This window comes from Cavia porcellus, unplaced genomic scaffold, assembly GCF_034190915.1.
Source record: "Cavia porcellus strain 051 isolate PalLab524CR breed Dunkin Hartley unplaced genomic scaffold, mCavPor4.1 scaffold_9, whole genome shotgun sequence".
NCBI classification, from domain to species: domain Eukaryota; kingdom Metazoa; phylum Chordata; class Mammalia; order Rodentia; family Caviidae; genus Cavia; species Cavia porcellus.
This window is the reverse complement of record NW_026947492.1, coordinates 40,737,228-40,755,861: the sequence shown is the minus strand read 5'-3', so window position 1 is coordinate 40,755,861 and position 18,634 is coordinate 40,737,228. Positions and strand designations below refer to the sequence as shown.

Here is an 18,634-nt window from a genome sequence, read left to right as displayed (position 1 = left end):
CCAGTGGAGTGAAGGAGCTATGCTGGTAGGATGAGGGTTCTACGCTGGAGCCAAGAAGTCACACTCACAAGAAAGACCAGGGCTGTCCTGAAAAGCACCACAGTGATCCTCAGTGACATGGAGTCCCTGAGTTCCTCTGATGACAAGCACAGTTGAGTTCTTGCCAGGAAGCTAGCGTGACAAGTTCATCCTGGAGACCAAGCAGCACACGTCTTCCTTTCCGGAGCCAGGAAGCAGTGCTCAACGTGAGGACCAGAGCTCCTCCAGGAGAACCAACGGCTCAAACAGCAACTTGTAGGAGAACCCACAATGCCTCAATGCCTCAATGCAACAATGCATTAACACCTTCCTTCTTCTCCACCTCTCTATTTATGCTGGCAACTTTCCTCAGGTGGAGCATCTACGCTCAGTGCCATGCGGATGCAATCCAGCTGGCATTAAGTTGACCACCAGTTCTTAATTCATAACAGCTTCTGTCTTTAGAAATCAGTGTGGACAGTTCAAGCCTGAGGCTTTCAGGGTGTTGCCCAAGAACGAAATGAGTGAGAGCAGTCCCCTATAAATAGCAGCGGAGTGGGTATAGGGAGTTGGCGCTTTCTCCTGAGCTAAGAAGAGAAATTTTGCATTATCAGTGTTAGGACTATCTCAAGATCTCTATTTCTTAACAGTCCATGCTTTCTCCACTTTTTCAGTTTGTAGGCTAACGACTGCTGTGTAATCATGAATGAATGTTTTCACCAACACGGAACTTTAATTAGAAGTATAAGCACCTGAGTTGTGCTTGTGGATGCATTTTTATTTTTGATACAATGGTTAGAATATTGTTAGTATGAAAAATGAGATATTATTGTGTTTTCCTCATATCTTAGGTAACAAGGGTGTATCTTCTGGTGATGTTGAAAGTACCATTGTAGAAAAAGGTGTGAAAATAAGACGGGACTATATGGACTTGAATATCTGTACCAGGGAGAAATTGGCACATGTGAGAGACTGCAAAACAGGTACCCACTCTGCATGTTACTTAGTCTTTTAATGTTACCAAGGAATTAGAATTGCTAGTTCTAAACACATTCCTATACTCAGTTAATAGATATTCAACATGTGTTTATGTTCAAGTCATTGTCTAGAGGCTTGGGATATTTTAGCCTTAATTGCATCTTTTAATAGAAATAATGAGTTATTTAAAGCTACATTTTACTCCTTTAAAAAAAAAAACAGGGTCTCACTATGTAGTTCAGGCTGGCCTTGAACTCCTGCATTGCCCAGACTTACTTCTGTCCTCCTGCCTCAGCCTCCCAAATGCTGAGATTATAGCTGTGTACTTCTGTGCCCTGCTTACATCTCACTTTTGCAAAAGCTTTTCCCAGTTTTGTCCTGTAGGTGTTCAGGATGTGAATAAAATTTCTGTAGAGGGAAAGAATTCCTAGAAGCACATATGGCTTCCATGTGCCTGCAGAAAGAAGCCCCAGGCTCTGTCTGTTTTCGTGCAGGAAATACACAGTTCCTCTGTTCCACCTTTTCCTTCCATCATATGTGGGACTTGCACAGCTGTCTGACCAATGATGGAACTGTTCCAGAATTTTCAGACATACAGTTAACTTTTGCTTAACTGGATTTTCCAGGTGTTTGGGGTTGTGTTTGTGGCAGGAACTGGGCAGTTTCTTTGTAATCTAAAAGTGGCATGATACAGTATCTGAGACCATTATTACAGCTGATGTGAGTTAGAATCAAAACTAGAAGGAGATTTGGGAGGAGTCTAAGGTAGTTGAACGCAAATGCTTTTCTCCTCCTAAGGTCAAGAATGTCAGTGCCGGCTCTTGTGCTCTTCTGAAGCCAGTTTCACACACAATCCCACTTTACTCTCCTGATGGCACTATCCAGGCTACAAGTTTTAGAGATTATCTGGTGTCATTGATCAAATCCTCCATTTATAGGAAATGCTATGCATATGTAAATGAACTTTAAATGATGTGATTAGTATTAATGTGGGGGTTTTTTGGTGAAAAATATTTTTTTACTTGTCTTTCTTAGGTTCCAGTGGAATACCTGTGAAGCTGGTTACCAATCTCTTTAATTTAGGTTTGCCTCAGGACTGGCAACTCTATCAGTACCATGTAACATATATTCCAGATTTAGCATCCAGAAGGCTGAGGATTGCTTTGCTTTATAATCACAGAAAATTTGCTAACCATGCAAAAGCATTCGATGGTACTGTCCTTTTTCTCTCACAAAAACTAGAAGAAAAGGTATTTCATGGTTATTTTTAACAATATATATATATATGTGTGTGTACATATACATGTATACTTGTACATATGTATTTTAAAAGACTGGCTTTTTTTGAGAATTGGAATGACTGTTTCATTCACTTCTTTCTTATCCTTTGCTTGAGAATTAAGGGTTCATCATTACTTGATTTCCTAATTAAGGTGGTCCTATTTAAAAATAGGAGCTCTATAATCCCTTGAAATAAGGATCCTTTTTAGATTTTTTTTCTTTGAAATAAAAGAAGCCTGTAAGAGATATCAGTTGGACTATGGCTTCAGGACTTTGAATTTATTCAGTTTTTTTTTTTTTTTTTGCTCCTGCAAAATAGTGCCTGTATGTACAAATAATTTCACATTTCGCTGTGTCTGGCACTCTCGTATTTTGACTTGCTCCATCATATGAAATATGAGTTACTGGTATCAGTTCTAAGAGTATTTTTAAAATGTGACCATTGGAAATGGCAGTTGCATGTTTCATATTTCCATATTTATGCTTTTTACACCTTTAATTTTCAACCCTAAAATAAAAATATTAGTATTACTGTTATCGTGTACTTTATTCTAAGCCAAAATTTCCGTAAGAAAAAGGAACCAGTTTCTACCCAAAACATTAAAACAAAGCATGGGATTCAAGTTTTATTCTTTTAGTCTACAGGAAACTTAATCCTTTAACTCAATATTTCCGGCAAAATGATACCAGTACAATAGATCTAAATTTAAATTTCTAGGCTTAACTAAACCTTTGAGCATTTCCTCAAGAAAAGATTTTCTGAGCATTTTTGCCATCTTTGTCTTTTTATGAGACCTTGCAGTATATAGAACTTAAGTGAAGATTTTATGTGGATGTGGAACTTTAAAATTATGTCATATGGTAAATCTAATAGCTTAGAAAACCTGTAAAGTTAGAAGCATTTTTACTCACTATAAAGTTCTGGCTGGTTCTTTAGTACTTTGTTCAACTATGGCTAGATGTGGATACCATGCTGATGTACTCTCACACTTCACTGAGGTATTTCAACTGTATCGTTATCATAAAATCTTTTTTTTATAATTTGTAGTCATAGTTCAGAGACTTAGATATGTTAAAATTACTTTGTACTACTCTTGCAGAATGTAGTTTACTTCAGCTGTACCTCACCAAAATGGAGGAATGTGACCCTGCAGGTGCTAGGAATGGGTCACTACTACTCATTTCTCATTCAGAATGAGCATGTAATTTGTTTCAAACCCAATTCCGTTGCTGAGGGTGGAGTCTAATGACACGGGCAACAAAATAAACTACAAAAGCATAGCATGTAACAAATCAGACTTGCTGATTTTATTCTGAGACCAAGGTGGTACTCGGTTTAAACAGAAGTGTCCTCATATTTCTTATCAACATGTGACTTGTCACCTAGTTACAGTGAAGAAGAACGTGTCCTAACAATGATAGGGGTGTTCTCACTTTTTTCTAGCCTCAATATTGACTTAGCTCTGTACCCTTACCATTCCTCTGTCCATTTCCGAGGGGGCTTACGATAGTTGAAAGAGCCTCATCACTGATTTACTCCCTAATAATGGGGCTCTGGAAGCCCTGTTCAGCCACCTGGCCTTTTGCTATCTTCTAGACACCATCCGTGCATCCATAACTAGCTGGGGCGGCCATTGTTTACACCTACTTGCCACCCCCATGTGCTTAAGGAGGCTTACTGAGTACTCTGCAGGGTGTTACCCCATGGTAGAAACAGAGTTCTTCTAAAAAACTTTCAATATATTACCAAAGTTGTAAATAAATGTATTATAAGGTAGGATGAAATAAGTACCTTATGAATTAGTATTCTTATTCTGCTGACATTTAATGAGCACCTACTAAGTGCGGGCACTTTGCTTAGTTGTTTTCCAGATTAACCCCAGCGAATCTGTCTTGACATGAGCAGTTCTATACCTGTGTCCCACGGGCAGCTGCTACTCCATTGCTGCTGTGTTGCCTGCCAGCCTGTATTTGTTGACCTCTTGTTTTGCCAGGTTCTTTAGCATGATCTCATTTACTCCTCTCATCACTCCTGGCGCCTCAGAAAAGTTAATTATCTTGCTCAAGGTCAACATATAGAGCTTCATGAAAGGCAACGTCATTCCTGGCAGGATACTTCAGTGAGCGCTGAAAGTTAGTTTCTTAGAGAAGATTTGGATCAGTTAAATGGTCGACGGGAGGAAAAGATTCCTAAGCAGAAGGGCAAAGGCACAGTGATAGGAATTGAAGGCTGTACTTTAGAAACTTTTGGTCCTTTGGGTTTAACTAAGAAGAGATGGAAGTTGTGTTCCCAGAACAAGAGAGGATTTTAATTGTCCTGCTAAGGAAAAGAACATGTGCTACATGGACCACAGAAGCCTTCATGAGACATAGGAGCTGTGCTGGCTACAGTTACTCTTATCAAGTTCTATTGAAAGTTTACGTAAAGAGGTGGAGAGGTAAAGTACCAATGGAATAGACTGGGCAGGATAGCAGAAGAAAATCTGAAGAAAGACACAGAGCGTTGCTACTTACACAGCCTTTCAGTGTCTGAGCTATGGACGAGGGTATTCCATGCCTTAACCCATTTAGGCTCCATGGTCCTGCCATGTAAATTCAGTTCACTCCCACGTTAGGATTCGGAAAAGCATTAAAGCTTTTGAAGGAGTTGAAGTAACTTGCTGTAGATCACACTGGTCATAAAAGGGAAGAGATCGGGGTTTCTGATTCTAAATTGTATGCCCTTAAACACTATGATGAACAGCGGTATTGGAACAGCTTAAAATAGAGATATCATTTGCATAGATATCATTTGCATACTGACACTTGTCAGTTGATTACATCATGGGTATAGGAGAGAAATGAAAGTTCACTCTGAGGTTCATAACCTGGAGACTGGTGGGTGTGGGTCCAGATCAGATGTAGGAAGTCAAGAAGCAGTTGGTATTTGCTTAAGGAAGCAGGGTGTCGAGGAGTTTGATCTTGGGTAGCTGCTGGGAAACACAGTTCCTGCTACTGTCTCCCTTTAACTCCTTGTTGCAACATCCTTTTGTTCTTTGTCCCCTAGTCTTATGTTTAGAGGTTCTTGCAGTGATCTGAGATCTGTGTACCCCTCCTGCCTATCAGACTTTCCTTGATGGTGATGAGCTCTTCCTCATCATCTGTTCTGATTTTGTACAACTTTATCTTTGGCAAGAAATCATCTCAGTTCAGTATTTTATCCTTTGTGAAAGATTCTGTTTCTTTTTGTTTACATGTAGTGATGGGTTCTAGCCATAGGAGCCTCCTGGTTCAACCTAAAAATGGTTAAACTACATTGTAGCTATAGAAAGTAGGCACAGAATCTATAAAGTGCTTGCTAATTAGCTGACTTCTAATTTGTTACCTTTTTAAAAAATCCCTGATCACTCATTGATATTTACTGACTGAGTTTTGAGTTTTTAAAAACTCTCTTCTCTTAATTTTTTTTTTATTTTATGGTAAAGAGGTCAAACAAAATTTCTTAACAAAATAAAGAGTAACAATAATTAATATATTGCATGTTGTTATCTTTAAAGTTGCTCAGGGTGCAAGATGTGGACATAAAAATTTCTCCAGTCGATAGTACAAACCTTCCTTTTTAGCCCTTTTTTTTTTTTTTGGTCTTTTTCATTTTTATCGGTACCAGGGATCGAACTCACGACTGCCTGCTTGCAAGGCAGGCACTTGTGCCGCTGAGCTAAATCCCCAGCCCCCAACCTTCATTTTTAATGAACTAGGAGACATTAATAGTCTAACTGACTTGCATTTTTTCCCTTTTACCTACTATCTTCTCCCCTTTCATCCATCCTGGTTTCTTTTTCCTTTTGAACAATTTGTTCCCATTTCACAATACTTGTGATACATTTTAGACCTTATTTATTCTTTCAGTTTCTCATATAAAGAAGATAATATGATACTTACATGAGCTCTTTTATTTAAAAAACACTGAGTCTGGTCTGATTCAGGACACTTTCATTACACAGTCTTGTGTAAACATCATTCAGATTATAAGAGGCCTAAGGATTTCTCTAGACCATTTACAAATTTTTAAAATCAGATTTCCTATCTGTTTTAATTTCTACCGCTTTGTTCCCTTCTCTTGTCTTTGCCTTCTTTCTTCTTTACCCTCACCCATCTCCTTGGCTTTTGTGTTCTCATCTGCCCTTCTGCTTTATGAATAAGCTAATGAGAGGCTGTCACAGGAGTCCCTGAGCTTGGAAGGGGTTACAGGCTTCTGGGCATCTGTGAATCCCCTGAAAATGGGTATTATGTATTCTTGTGGTGTCACATATGTGAGATATTGTTGAGAGAATGTAACTTTTCTCAGACTCAAAGTAATTTGTGACCCATCTTCCTCCTACCTTTTTCCCACAAAAGGGCAAGATATACTGTTCTGGAATTCTCTTAGGGTCAAGAATTTTCAACCAGAGTCTAGCTTTGATTCTCCTTCAAGAGTTGCAGAGTAGGGAGATGTGTTCTTATTTTAGGATTAGCAAGACACAGGAAAAGACCTCCTCCAAATAACAGGATGATTAGATTCTTAGTCATATACTAACACCTGCAGTTTTGTTAATGCATATTACATCAGGATGATTTTATAATACAATAGCTGTATTATGGACACTTGAGCATAACCTGTAGAATGTATTTTAAGTACCTTTCTTCCCAGGTCACAGAATTGTCAGCTGAAACTCAAAGAGGTGAGACTGTAAAGATGACTGTTACTCTAACCAGGGAGCTACCATCAAGTTCCCCCACGTGCATCCAAGTCTTCAACATCATCTTCAGAAAGTAAGGAGCTTTAAATGGGAATTTAGTGTGAGCTCATGGTACCTTGCAGGATAGAACGTGGGTATTAAAATGATCAACCGCTCTGTAGGCAGTGTGCCAGCAGCTGTGCCATTTAGGACAATTTTTCATGAACTTTCATGTCCTTGGACAGTGATGTGTAGCACAATCTATCGTGGCCTCTGCTTGGCACAAGCTGTCTTTATCTGGTGTGATCCAGACTGAGATAAAGAATTGAGTGGGAAGGCTGTTGTCATCTTGCTGGGAGCAGGGGAGGGTGTCCTTTTCCTTTCCTTTGTTTCTTTCTACAACCCCCAGACTTAAACACTGGCTGGGTTTGATTGTGTCACCTGCAGGATTTGCTCTTCTGGATGGTTGGTTTGGGGTGGAGAAGGTCACTGCCAGCTGGTTTCTACCATGGCTCTACCTTCAGGCCCTTCCCTTGTCACATGCACATGGCGGACAGAAGGCAGGCTTAGATTCCTAAGCTCCTCCATGATCTCCATGGCCAAGGATTGCGTTTTCCAGTCATCTTGGATATAGGGTGGAATTTGGTCAAATGCAGCCTCCCTGGTCGCTTGCTGGACCTAGTAAACAAAATTTTAAAGATGAGGCCTGAAAATCAACATTTTTAGCAAGCTTTTTAGTTGACAAGTAGATATGCTAAAGTACGTGAACCATTTCTACAAGCTGCTGATGTGGCTCATCAAGATGAGCTACTCACAAGCCTCAGATGCCAGCCCTTTGCTAAGGGCAGCCTCTGGAGGGCATGAGATGGGAAAGTTTGGGGTTTTGCTGGATAGTAAAGGCACAAAGGAACTTCCCACAAACAGGCACTGTTTTCTAGTTCTAATCAGATGTCTTGTCCAGTCTCTTTCAATTCTATCTTGGCCTCAGTTCGTTTTGGCCTAACAGCTCTAGAAGTCAGTCTGCCTCATGCCTTCTGAGAGGGACTGTTTTGAAAGCCTGAGGCTTTTTTTTTGTACCAGGAATTGAACTCACTCACGACTTTGGGCTTGCAAGGCAGGCACTTATGCCACTGAGCTGAATCCCCGGCAGAGGGGACTGTTTTAAACCAACTGACCTTTAGAGAGTACTTTCTGTGGAAGAAGCTTTTTCACTTGTGTCTTATCTTACCGTAGTGCCCTAAAGCACATACTGTTAAGTCCCCATTTTACAGGAGGTAAAGAGGCTCATAGCTGACTCACACTCAGGACTTCCTGGTTCCCCCTGCGCTCACAGCCTCCCACTGGTGATGTCTCCAGTCCTGGAGATAACAGATTTAGTTGATGAAGAAGCTGTCACAATTACTGGGGAGCACCTGGGGAGCTTGAGCAGCTTCATCAGAAGTAGCATTCTTCTCTCCAAATGGGGAAGAGGCCATTTCAGACATGGCTTGCCTGCCCTTTATAGGACAACCAGAATGTCACGTTGTAGTTGGTGTTTGACCACATATGTATCACTGCAGCCAATCCCAGACAGACAAAGGTAATTTCAATGGTATCATTCTTAAATTGTTAAGTGATAGTGCTTGTGTATACTCAGATGTATTTAGTATCTACATATTCCAGTGCTGTAAGAAGAAAGAATTCTGCACTTACTGTGTATTTTTATATTCAACATGGGTACAAACTTAGAGTTATACTGTAACTGAGTAATTTTTATCAAAGATTGAAAATGATATACTTTCAGGATCTTAAAAATGTTGTCTATGTACCAAATTGGACGGAACTTCTATAAGCCTTCAGAGCCAGTGGAAATTCCCCAGCACAAGTAGGTTTATATGTATTTTCTGTTTCTCTGAAATGGTTATTTGTGGACAGTGTAATTTATGATGCAATATTATGCCATTATGCCTCCTATGAGAGTCTCTGAGATAGGAAATAAAATGGAGTTTTATAAATTATGAGTTTTTAATAGAACGGTGAATGTGAAAACAGAAGACTTTTCTTATATTAGTGTACAAGATCATTGTCATAAATTCTACACTGAATTCAGAAACTGAATTTTCTATGTCTAGGAAGTAGTACTAAAAGAGAAAAGCCATTACAGCATATTGTTAGTGCTTTTGTTGAAAGGAAATCAGCACAGCCAGGGTGGTTGACATGAAATCACAGGATGAGCAGAGGTCAGAGAAGCCACCTAGACCTTCCTCGAGAATGGTAGAACTGTTCTGAAAACCTGCAGTGTATCCACCCTGGGCCAGGAACTCAATGCTGCTGGGAAAGTGTTCAGCTCTACGTTGAACTGGTTGGTGTGCAGTGTGCCAAAATATTATGTTCAAGTGAAAGAGAGGCAACTGGTAACTCAAATACAGAAACACAGACAGAGAAGTGCAGGAGGGATAGAAAATTAGGGTGCAGTGTGAGGCCTTCTGTCTAGTGGAAGGAAAATGACAGGGTTGCCGTGTGTTTATTTAGTGAGTCAGAGTGGTCTCCGTGTGGTATCTTTCATCCTGTCAAGTGCCTCTGCTTAGATAAGAAATTCTCACAGGTCTAGGGTTGTTCTGAACTGCTGAAAGTCCCCACAGGAAATGCTTGTTCTGAAGGTTGGCCTAGAATCACAGTGAATTAAAGCCACAAAGTAATTTTCAGAATATTTGTCTATTTTTTTCATGTCACTTCCATAGCTTCTTACAGACTTTGCGTACCAGGTAGAAAGGAACTGTAGCTTGGGCTCCAGTTTCACATGTATATCTGTAAATAGTGTCACTTCTTGCTTTCCTTACAAAATCTGTCCTCAGCCTTCACCTTTGAGTTGGCATTCTTTTCCAAACCAGATGTTTCCACATGGGAACAGATCACCATAAACATAGTAATATGTGTGTGTGTGTGTGTGTGTGTGTGTGTGTATTATCTGTGGTTCTCTTTCAGGGCACTTTTGTCTCCCAGGGCACAGTTGGCAATGTCTAGAGACATATTTGGTTGTCACAGGTTGGGGGATGCTCCTGGCCTCTGTGTGTAGGGGTCAGGATGTTGCTAAGCACCCAGCAATGCAGAGAATAGCCCCTAACAAAAAATTGCCTCAGCCCAAAGGATTATCCAAATGTCAATAGTGCCAGTGCTGAGAAATTTTGCTTTATGGTACTAAGTGGTATCTACAGACATGTTTAAAGACATTCCAGCTGAAAGTAACTAAAGTTTTAAAATCAGAAACTGGAAGAAATCAAACGAAAGAAGAAATGATCAGACCTGGTGAATTAAAATGAGAAATCACCATTGAAAAAAAAAGTTCATTGTTTTTTGGGGTGTTAATTTTTCTTGTTATTTTTATTTCTTTTGAAAGATTATCCCTTTGGCCTGGGTTTGCTATTTCTGTATCACACTTTGAAAGCAGTCTTCTCTTTGGTGCTGATGTGAGTTATAAAGTCCTCCGGAATGAGACTGTTTTGGAATTCATGACTGACCTCTGCTACAAAATTGGCATCTCCTGCTTCATCCAAACATGTGAGCAACAGCTGATAGGACTTGTTGTTCTTACAAGGTAAAAGTCTTCATAGAAATAAATTTTCTCAGGAGCATGATTCATCTGTGGTGTTTGGGAACAGGAATTGCACTGGAGCATGGGTCTGATCATTTGCTGATGTGTTTAGTAGACCTGACTGTTGTCAACAGTCTCAAGGCCAGACTTCCTTGTGTGGCACCCTGCACTGATGTAGGCTGACATGGTTCCAGATTACCCCTTGCTGTATCCCCATCCCCTGTTCTAACCCGTAACAGCCTGTACCTTCCTGCTTCAGGGCCTCTGTCTGGGTCCCACACCCCAAATTCTGCCTTTCAAATCTCAACCTCCACATAACCCAGCTATAACCTTTCTGAGCCTTGACTGCCCACAAGGTGTGCACTATTACCTTCTGTCCCTCTGCCCATTCTCTTGGCATTGTAGGTAGACTCACCTCTTCACAGTCACGTTACTACATTTTTTAGTGCTATACGACAGAACCTGAGGTCCATGCCTCAATTCTGTATGATACAAAGTTTTTTAGATTAAGAATGTATTTTTATTTATTTGCAAACCTTTAGGTTTATTTATACATAATCTACACTCAACACACATTGAATTGAATTAAACTCGGACAGATTCAGTGACTCCCTGAGTACTAAGTTTGTTATATAGTGCTGCTAATCCAAAAAGTTTTCTTTCTAGCTTATACAGTCAAGAAGTGGTACTGGTTGAGTTCCACAGTACCTGGAAAGATACCTCCTTCTTTTTGTATCATGATCTTGATAGATTAGATTATTGTGCTCTTTCACAGACACCTTGCAAGGTCTTGAGAGCTCTGGAGAAAACTGCTTCAGAGTTTTCTGTCCTCATGCTGGGGCACTTCATAGTTCATTCCAGGCTATGCAGTGCTGAGGGGAGAAGGCACTAGAGTGATCTTAGCTGAATCGTCCTGTGGTTTGCTATGGACCAACCCTAGATGAGGATTTAAGCATGATGTCACACTACCTGGTTGATCAGCCTACTTTGATGATTTTTTTTTGTCACAAAAATAGCTGAAAAAAAAAATCTGAGAGGCCCCAGAAGCTAATAAGACAGTTTCGAGCAATGTTTTGGCATTTGAATATTTACTAATGACTTACTTCAAATTACCATGTCTATCAATGAGAAAAAAATGACTTTCTTGTGAGTTTTTCTGAAATATGATCCTCCTAAAGACGGAGAATTATCTTCTCAGATAAGAGTTTTAAAAAAGACTATTTTTGTGTTATTGTTTTCTATATTTCTGACATTCCAGATTGCATCTTATATTTTGAATTTAAAATATGAAGTAGAGGCTGGGGATTTAGCTCAGCGGCATAAGCACCTGCCTTGCAAGCAGGCGGTCATGAATTCGATCCCCGGTACCAATAAAAAAATAAATAAATAAAAGTATGAAGTATTTATTTAACTGAGATGATTTAGAAAACTTTTCTAAAAAGGTTTCTTGAACTCACTAGGTACAATAACAAAACCTATCGCATTGATGACATTGACTGGTCTGTGAAACCGACACATACCTTTTGGAGGCGGGATGGTTCCGAGATCACTTACGTAGATTATTATAAACAGGTAAGAACTTTATTTCCTCCTTTCCTCTTGGCTCAAGAAAGTCTCTCTGCTCCTTTCTTTTTTTTTTTTTTTTTATCGGTACCAGGGATCAAACACTCGACCGCCTGCTCTCTGTTCCTTTCTAATCCACCAAGTTCCCCAAAGTGTCAGGTCAAGTCTGCCTCCCATGTACTTCTCTGATTTACTGCTTTTTTCTGTCCCCACCCTGGCTCAGACCCCCCCCCCATCTCCTGCTGTCCATATAATCTTCTGTAAGTGCACATTTGATCGTGTCACTTTCAAACTTAAAACATTGCCACGGCTGTGTGCTGTAGTAGGGACCAAATACAGGTTCCTTACCCAAGCTTCCACGGCCACATACTTTTCCAGCCCCGTGTTTATTCAGTCTTGTCCCTTTCCCGTTCTGTGCTGTCCTGGCCTTTTGTGATTCCTTTACTCAGTTTCTCCCCTATGGGTTTTCACACCCTCTACTTCCTCTTCCTGGGTCCCTTTTTACAGCTTGACAAACCTAACACCAAATCAGTACTGAGCCATCAACTCTCAAGGGAGCCCCTGGCACTGTTCCTGGGCTCCCTGCCCTAGACCAGCTGAATTAGGTCATCTCAGGCAGGATGTGAATGGTTTGGCCTTCTTCCTAAAGTGTGGGCTCTCTGGGGGAAAACCTCCAGCTTTTTATTTCTGGATATGCAGGATTAACATAGTAGATATAATAGATGATCAAGAAATACTTACTGCTGTAATAGTAGATAGTCAAGATTGCTGGGATTTCCTGTTGGTCTTGGAAGTGTTATTTTCATTAGCACAGGTCTCCCACCTCCACCTTCCAAATTTCGTGCCTTTCATGGGCATCTTTTCTTATGTAATCATTTAGGTCTCTAAAATCTCACAGATGTATTAAAAAACAGAAGCAGAAACTCTGATCTTTTACACCTTCGGGAAAAGCTCTCTTTTTATCTGTAGCCAACTTTGGGAAGTTGTCTAGACTAGTTCCAAGCCCCTCTTCAGTTCTTCCTTCTGAAAACACTAGTAAGTCTGGTATCCAGCTCTGTTGCTATGGAAACAGCTCTACAAAGGCCGCTCATCTTGAGCGACTTCCTGTGGCATTTTTTTCCTTATGGGTGATTATTTTTAAGTGACAGATAAATGTACATCTTTATGACATACAGTGTAATGTTGGCACACTTGTACATTGTGCCTTACATGTTAAATGAAATAAACCAAGCATAGAAAGTCAGATACTTCATGATTTCACTCATATGTGGAATCTGAAACAGCTGAGCTCATAGAAGTAGAAAACAGAAAAACTATTACCAAAGGCCAGGGAGGACCGAGAAAGAGATCTTTTAGTGAGTTCAAAGTCTTAGGAGAAATAAATGTGGTTGTTCTACTCAGCAGAGTAATTATAGCGAAAACCATTTCATGAACATTTGACGCTGTGACCGCTCCTTGCTCCTCCATGCCCGAGCTTCTCCCTGCCTCCCTTCACTACTGGGTCACATCGTTTGTGGTTCTCCACAAAGTTTCAGGTTGTTCTGACTCAGCTTTCTGTGATTATTTTCCTTACTCCTTCCCCTTTAAAAGGAGCTATTATATACCATGGTTCTCAAACAGGCTCTTTTGTGTTTTGAGGCTGCTCCAATATTTTTGCCTTGCCCTCATTCTCAAATTACACATTCATCTTATTCCCTCAGACCAAAGAATTCAAACTGAACTTACAATCTTTGCCATTCATGTTTCCCCTTAGAAATTCGGTGTCTCAGGTAACCATTTTATTTTCTTCCTCTTCACTGTCATCTCTCCATTCAGTTGTCACCAGGATAAGTTCTGCCCCTTTAATGCTTGAAATCTCTGGAAAGCACACCTACCTTTCCAGCCTGTTCCGGTGCAGGGGTGCAGAACCCCTCATAGCATCCTCCGGGGGGTAGATATTGCAGTCACCCTTATGGTGCCCTTGCTCCAGCTCTTCTCACAATGGCACACCATTTCCACTGCCGCTGGAGAGATCCTTCAGAAGTACTGCTTGGAAATGTGGTTTAGGACATAAGCTGAACTAAGAAAGTCCTGAATGTGGCTGTGTCACTTGGGCAGATCACTACGGTAGTAGACTGATGAGTGACCTACCAAATCTCACCATTCCTGCTTGCCTTCATTGTGTAATGTTACCATTGAACAAGATAATGGTGCACGCAGAGCCCTTCGCCCAATGCTGGTACATTTTGGCCCAAGGCAGACAGTGGAGCCTTTTCCTTCCCCTGGCATCACAGTTTGACACCATCCTAACCCTTTAGCCTCTTCTCTCTTGGCATCCCACCATACAGCCATGTTGCCATCACCCCTGCCCACTCACTAGACACTCGCTGGTCCCCAGTGTTTGTGCATGTTTGCTAGACCTCATGGCTATATGTAAAGCCTTTCTCCACCACTGGTCAAATGGTAGCTTCAAGGTCAAGTATCACCTCTTTTGTGCTGTCTTCGCTGACTTTGCTTTTTTTCACACACGTTCTTCTTTGTGTACCTGTAGCATGAATCACATTGGTTCTAGAATTTATTTTCTAGAACAGGAATCTAAATGCATAGTGGCTAGCAAAGCATCTTGTGCATTTAATGTGTTCTGTGTTTTCTTATTAAATTCACAGTTTGTTAAACATTTGGGTTTCTTTCCTGCATGATTTAAAATAGTTCTTGTTTGAACAGATATATTTTAGGACTTGTGATTTCCCAAACAGGAACTCATAGTAAAAAACCCACTTACTTTTTTTGTGGTGAGCTGTGGTGCATATACAATCATAATAGGAAGGAAGTGAAACAAAATTGTGTTAACTTTTAGAATGTTCTTCTCTTTGTCCCCGGAAAGGAACACTAATTATTATCTAGCTTTCAAAGTAGAAGACATTATTTTAACCTGAAAAGTATTTTAAATTCTTAGAAAGTTGGGGCAAGGGAGAAGATAAATTTTACCTGCAGATAGCAGCTTTGAGAGTGGACTTCTTTGCCAAGCTCCATTTAAATACAAGACCCTTTTCCTGAAATTTACCCAGTTTTGCTTGAGCTGTTTCCTGGGACTTTCCTACTTCAACATTTTTATCAAGGCCCTTTGTTGGACTCTACCTTCCTGATTTACCAGCCAAGGGACCCAGTACTCAGTGGTATAACCAGCAGAGAGAAGGGGTAAATCCTTGCTGTGCTGGTTTCCAGTTATGGAGCCTTGGGAAGGTTTAACTTCTCACCAGTGTTTTCTCATCTTTGAAGGGGATAATGATAATGCCTGTGTTCTGTATTTGTTAATATTAAATGAAGGGCTGGAGGTTTAGCTCAGCAGCATAAGCACCTGCCTTGCAAGCAGACAGTCATGAGTTCGATCCCCAGTACCGATAAGGAAAAAGACATATATATATATTAAATGAAGAGGCAACCCATTTGGGACCTTCTCCTCTCTCTCAGAAGATATTCCTATTCCCTATTCCTATTCCTATTCCTATTCCTATTCCTATTCCTATTTCTATTCCTATTCCCCACTCCTTTTCCCCAATAAATCTTCCTGCTTTTTAAGGGAAAAAAAAGATTATGTGAAGAAAAGCATGTGCTTCGTATAGCATTGTTTATGTTTCTATGCTTTGTAGGTAATGTTATGAGTGCAGTCAAGGACTGTGCCCTTTTTATCTTTGTATTCATTGCAGTTCCTGGAACATAGCAAGCCACGTGTCCTGAATTAATAAAGTCTTGTGTAAAAGCTGTTTGGATTAAGGCTTTGCCAAGTCTTTTATTCACAGCTTTGGTTGCATTTACCACTTTAAAAATGTTTCCTAAGTTACTTTTACTTTAATGAACTAAAGTCTTTAATGGAATAGAGAAAGTTGGCTTCATACTCTCTTAATTATTTTGTTGATGTCAGGATTGTGCAACACCTAGACATTTGGTAAATTTTAATTGCAGTGGTTCGGTCATTAGTGTGGAGTACATTTTATAGGAAATGAGTGTTAGTTGGACCCTGTGCCGTTGGAAATGAAGTTTTGGTAAAGTATGAACATTGAAATTCAAGTTTAGGAAAGAAAAGGGAGTTAGCAATGACCAAGGATTCTGTAAATTACATACCATGCTACTGGTTTAACTAGGATACCTCTGAGATACTGTTCTCCTCATAACATGGGGGAGGGAAGGGGGAGAACTTCCCCAGTTCACAGTTCAATAAATGCAAGTGCTTGGAATCTGGTTCATGTCTTTCAGACTTAGCTTCTTGCCCGTAACTTACCATCCTGAATGTCAAAGTAAGTCATGTCCTTTAAGGAAAATCTGAGGTCAGCTCAGTATAACTCTTACTTCCAACTTGTGTGTAGACCGTTTCAAATTGAGCATGTTTCGAACCACTTAAACATGGAACAGTGTACTTCAGTCATTGGTAGTGGAAATGCTGACTTCGAGTCAGCCCCTGGGGGAGGTCCCTCGACAGGGATAGAACCTGCCACAGCTGTTATGAATCTGTGTGAAACACAGGGAAAGCAGGGGAATACTTTAAAATGGTGTTGCATGATAAGAGATATCGTAATTAAAATAGTGAAGTTGGTACCCAGATTTAGAAAATGAGTCCTGGAAAAAAAGTTAAAAGGAGTAGGAAACCTTGGGATTTCTCCCTCCACTGAGGAGGTTTGGTTATACAGTGTGTTCATTTTGGGGTTTGTTTATTGCTAAATATTCTCATCCTGTAGTGTTTCCACATTAACTGTTTCCTCATTAATCTTGCATTTTATAGCAGTATAATATTACTTTATCTGACCTAAATCAGCCTGTGCTTGTTAGTCTATTGAAAAGCAAAAGAAATGACAACATTGAGCCTAAGATTATCCACCTGATACCAGAGCTCTGCTTTCTTACAGGTAATGTTTGTGTTCTATAACCCTGTCAGGCTCCTGCTTAGGAATGCCTGAGGCTCAGGCATTGTCTGAACTTCATTAGTTTAACAAATGCCAGAACGTTGATTTAGTTCATGGAGGATGGGTTCTTTAGTAATTTATTCAGATATAAAGACAATAGGGAGGATAGAGAGCCCTTTACTGCATATATTCGCTTGTTAGTTTGATGTAAATAAAATAAACCTCTAAATATTGTTCTAAAGCCAAGTCACTTTTTGTAATTTTTAAAATTCACTAGCATAAGAAATTACTTTGATTTTTGTAAGGTATATTGTTAAACTGATGTTAAAATGATCCAGTTTCTTTTTTATCTGAGCTCCCAGAAGGTTATCCTCATTGTATAGTAAAATCTGAATAATTTTTTTATGGTAATATTTATTTGACTAGTTGGGTATGACAAGAAAGGACTTTTTCCTTTTTATATATTGTGTGAGTGAGTTGTGATATACAATACATATTTTTGTGCATAATGAAAATTTAATAGGATATAATCTCTGGAGAGAGGTGTACTAATATCTAGTGGTTTTTTCTGCATTGTCCAGCATAGCAGTCCCTAGTTACATGAGTTTATTAAACACTCAGAATGTGAGGATAACCCCATTGAGAAACTGGAGGGAGATATACCAACCAAATTTCAAAAACTTAGTATTTAAAAAAAGAAACTACCTGAATAACTGGTTTTAATATTGATTACATTCAATATATTGACTATGGACTGAGCTATAGAGGAGAGACTATGTAGGGTTAAACAATTCATATACTATTTCAAATAATGTTTCTTTTTGGCTTTCTTTTACACATGGCTACTAGAAAACTTTCAGTGACGTATGTCACTTGCATTTCTGTTAGTGCTATCCATATGGTGAATCTGACTCTGTTTAAATGGAAAAAGTTCAGCTATGCTTGAGAGGGGCTGGGGTTCCAGCTTGATCACTTTCCCACATTGTTTTTCTTTGCATTTCATAGGCCTATCTGGGCCGGCAGCCTCTGATTACCAGCTGATGAAAGCTGTGGCCGAAGAAATGCGCCTCAGTCCTCTGAGCCGGCAGCAGCAGCTGGCCAGGCTGGCGGATGACATCCAGAGGTATGGGCGAGTTCTGCTGAGACTGCATGTGCTCCAAGGCAGGCCTACGGCTGAGTGCATAGGATTAAAGGATCTATGTCATACCACATTCCTGATGAAATGTTTAATCTTGTTGACCCAGAATAAGGCCGCTGTGAACTGAAACATAAATGTCTGGAGCCCCGGGATCCATCAAGAATAGTATGTTGAGGAGTAGTGGTCGGAGGCCAAGCTGATAGGATGTATATCTCCCTTCAGCTACACAGCTCTGCTTTCACCTCAATTGAAGTTGGGGTACATGTCTGAGTATAGTAGATAAAGGTTACATTTAAGCACTCCCCCTCCCCACCACCACCACAGTCGGGCAAACAAAGACAAATACAGCAAAAACCTCTCTAGGCTATATTCAAGGTCAGGAGTACTCAGATCATGATGCAGTGGCCTTAGCAGGCAGAACTTTAGTAAAAGCCCCTGCTATATGTTCTGTAAGCTTGACTTGTCCTTTTGTGACAGTGTTCCTACTCTCTGTTATGACAGTTTGCTGAAA

General features: G+C 40.1%; 1 protein-coding gene across 4 annotated transcripts in view; it reads left to right on the top strand.

The window, feature by feature from the left end:
- Positions 1-18,634, top strand: part of Piwil4 (piwi like RNA-mediated gene silencing 4) — an 85,966-nt gene that overhangs the window by 47,925 nt on the left and 19,407 nt on the right. For all 4 annotated transcript variants that reach the window (XM_063256214.1, XM_063256216.1, XM_063256215.1 and 1 more), the window contains 8 exons: positions 870-1,001; positions 2,032-2,246; positions 6,947-7,068; positions 8,758-8,838; positions 10,351-10,548; positions 12,006-12,117; positions 16,865-16,988; positions 17,991-18,108. In XM_063256214.1, coding sequence (XP_063112284.1) covers positions 870-1,001; positions 2,032-2,246; positions 6,947-7,068; positions 8,758-8,838; positions 10,351-10,548; positions 12,006-12,117; positions 16,865-16,988; positions 17,991-18,108 — 1,102 coding nt within the window. The remainder of the gene's footprint in view (positions 1-869; positions 1,002-2,031; positions 2,247-6,946; positions 7,069-8,757; positions 8,839-10,350; positions 10,549-12,005; positions 12,118-16,864; positions 16,989-17,990; positions 18,109-18,634) is intronic.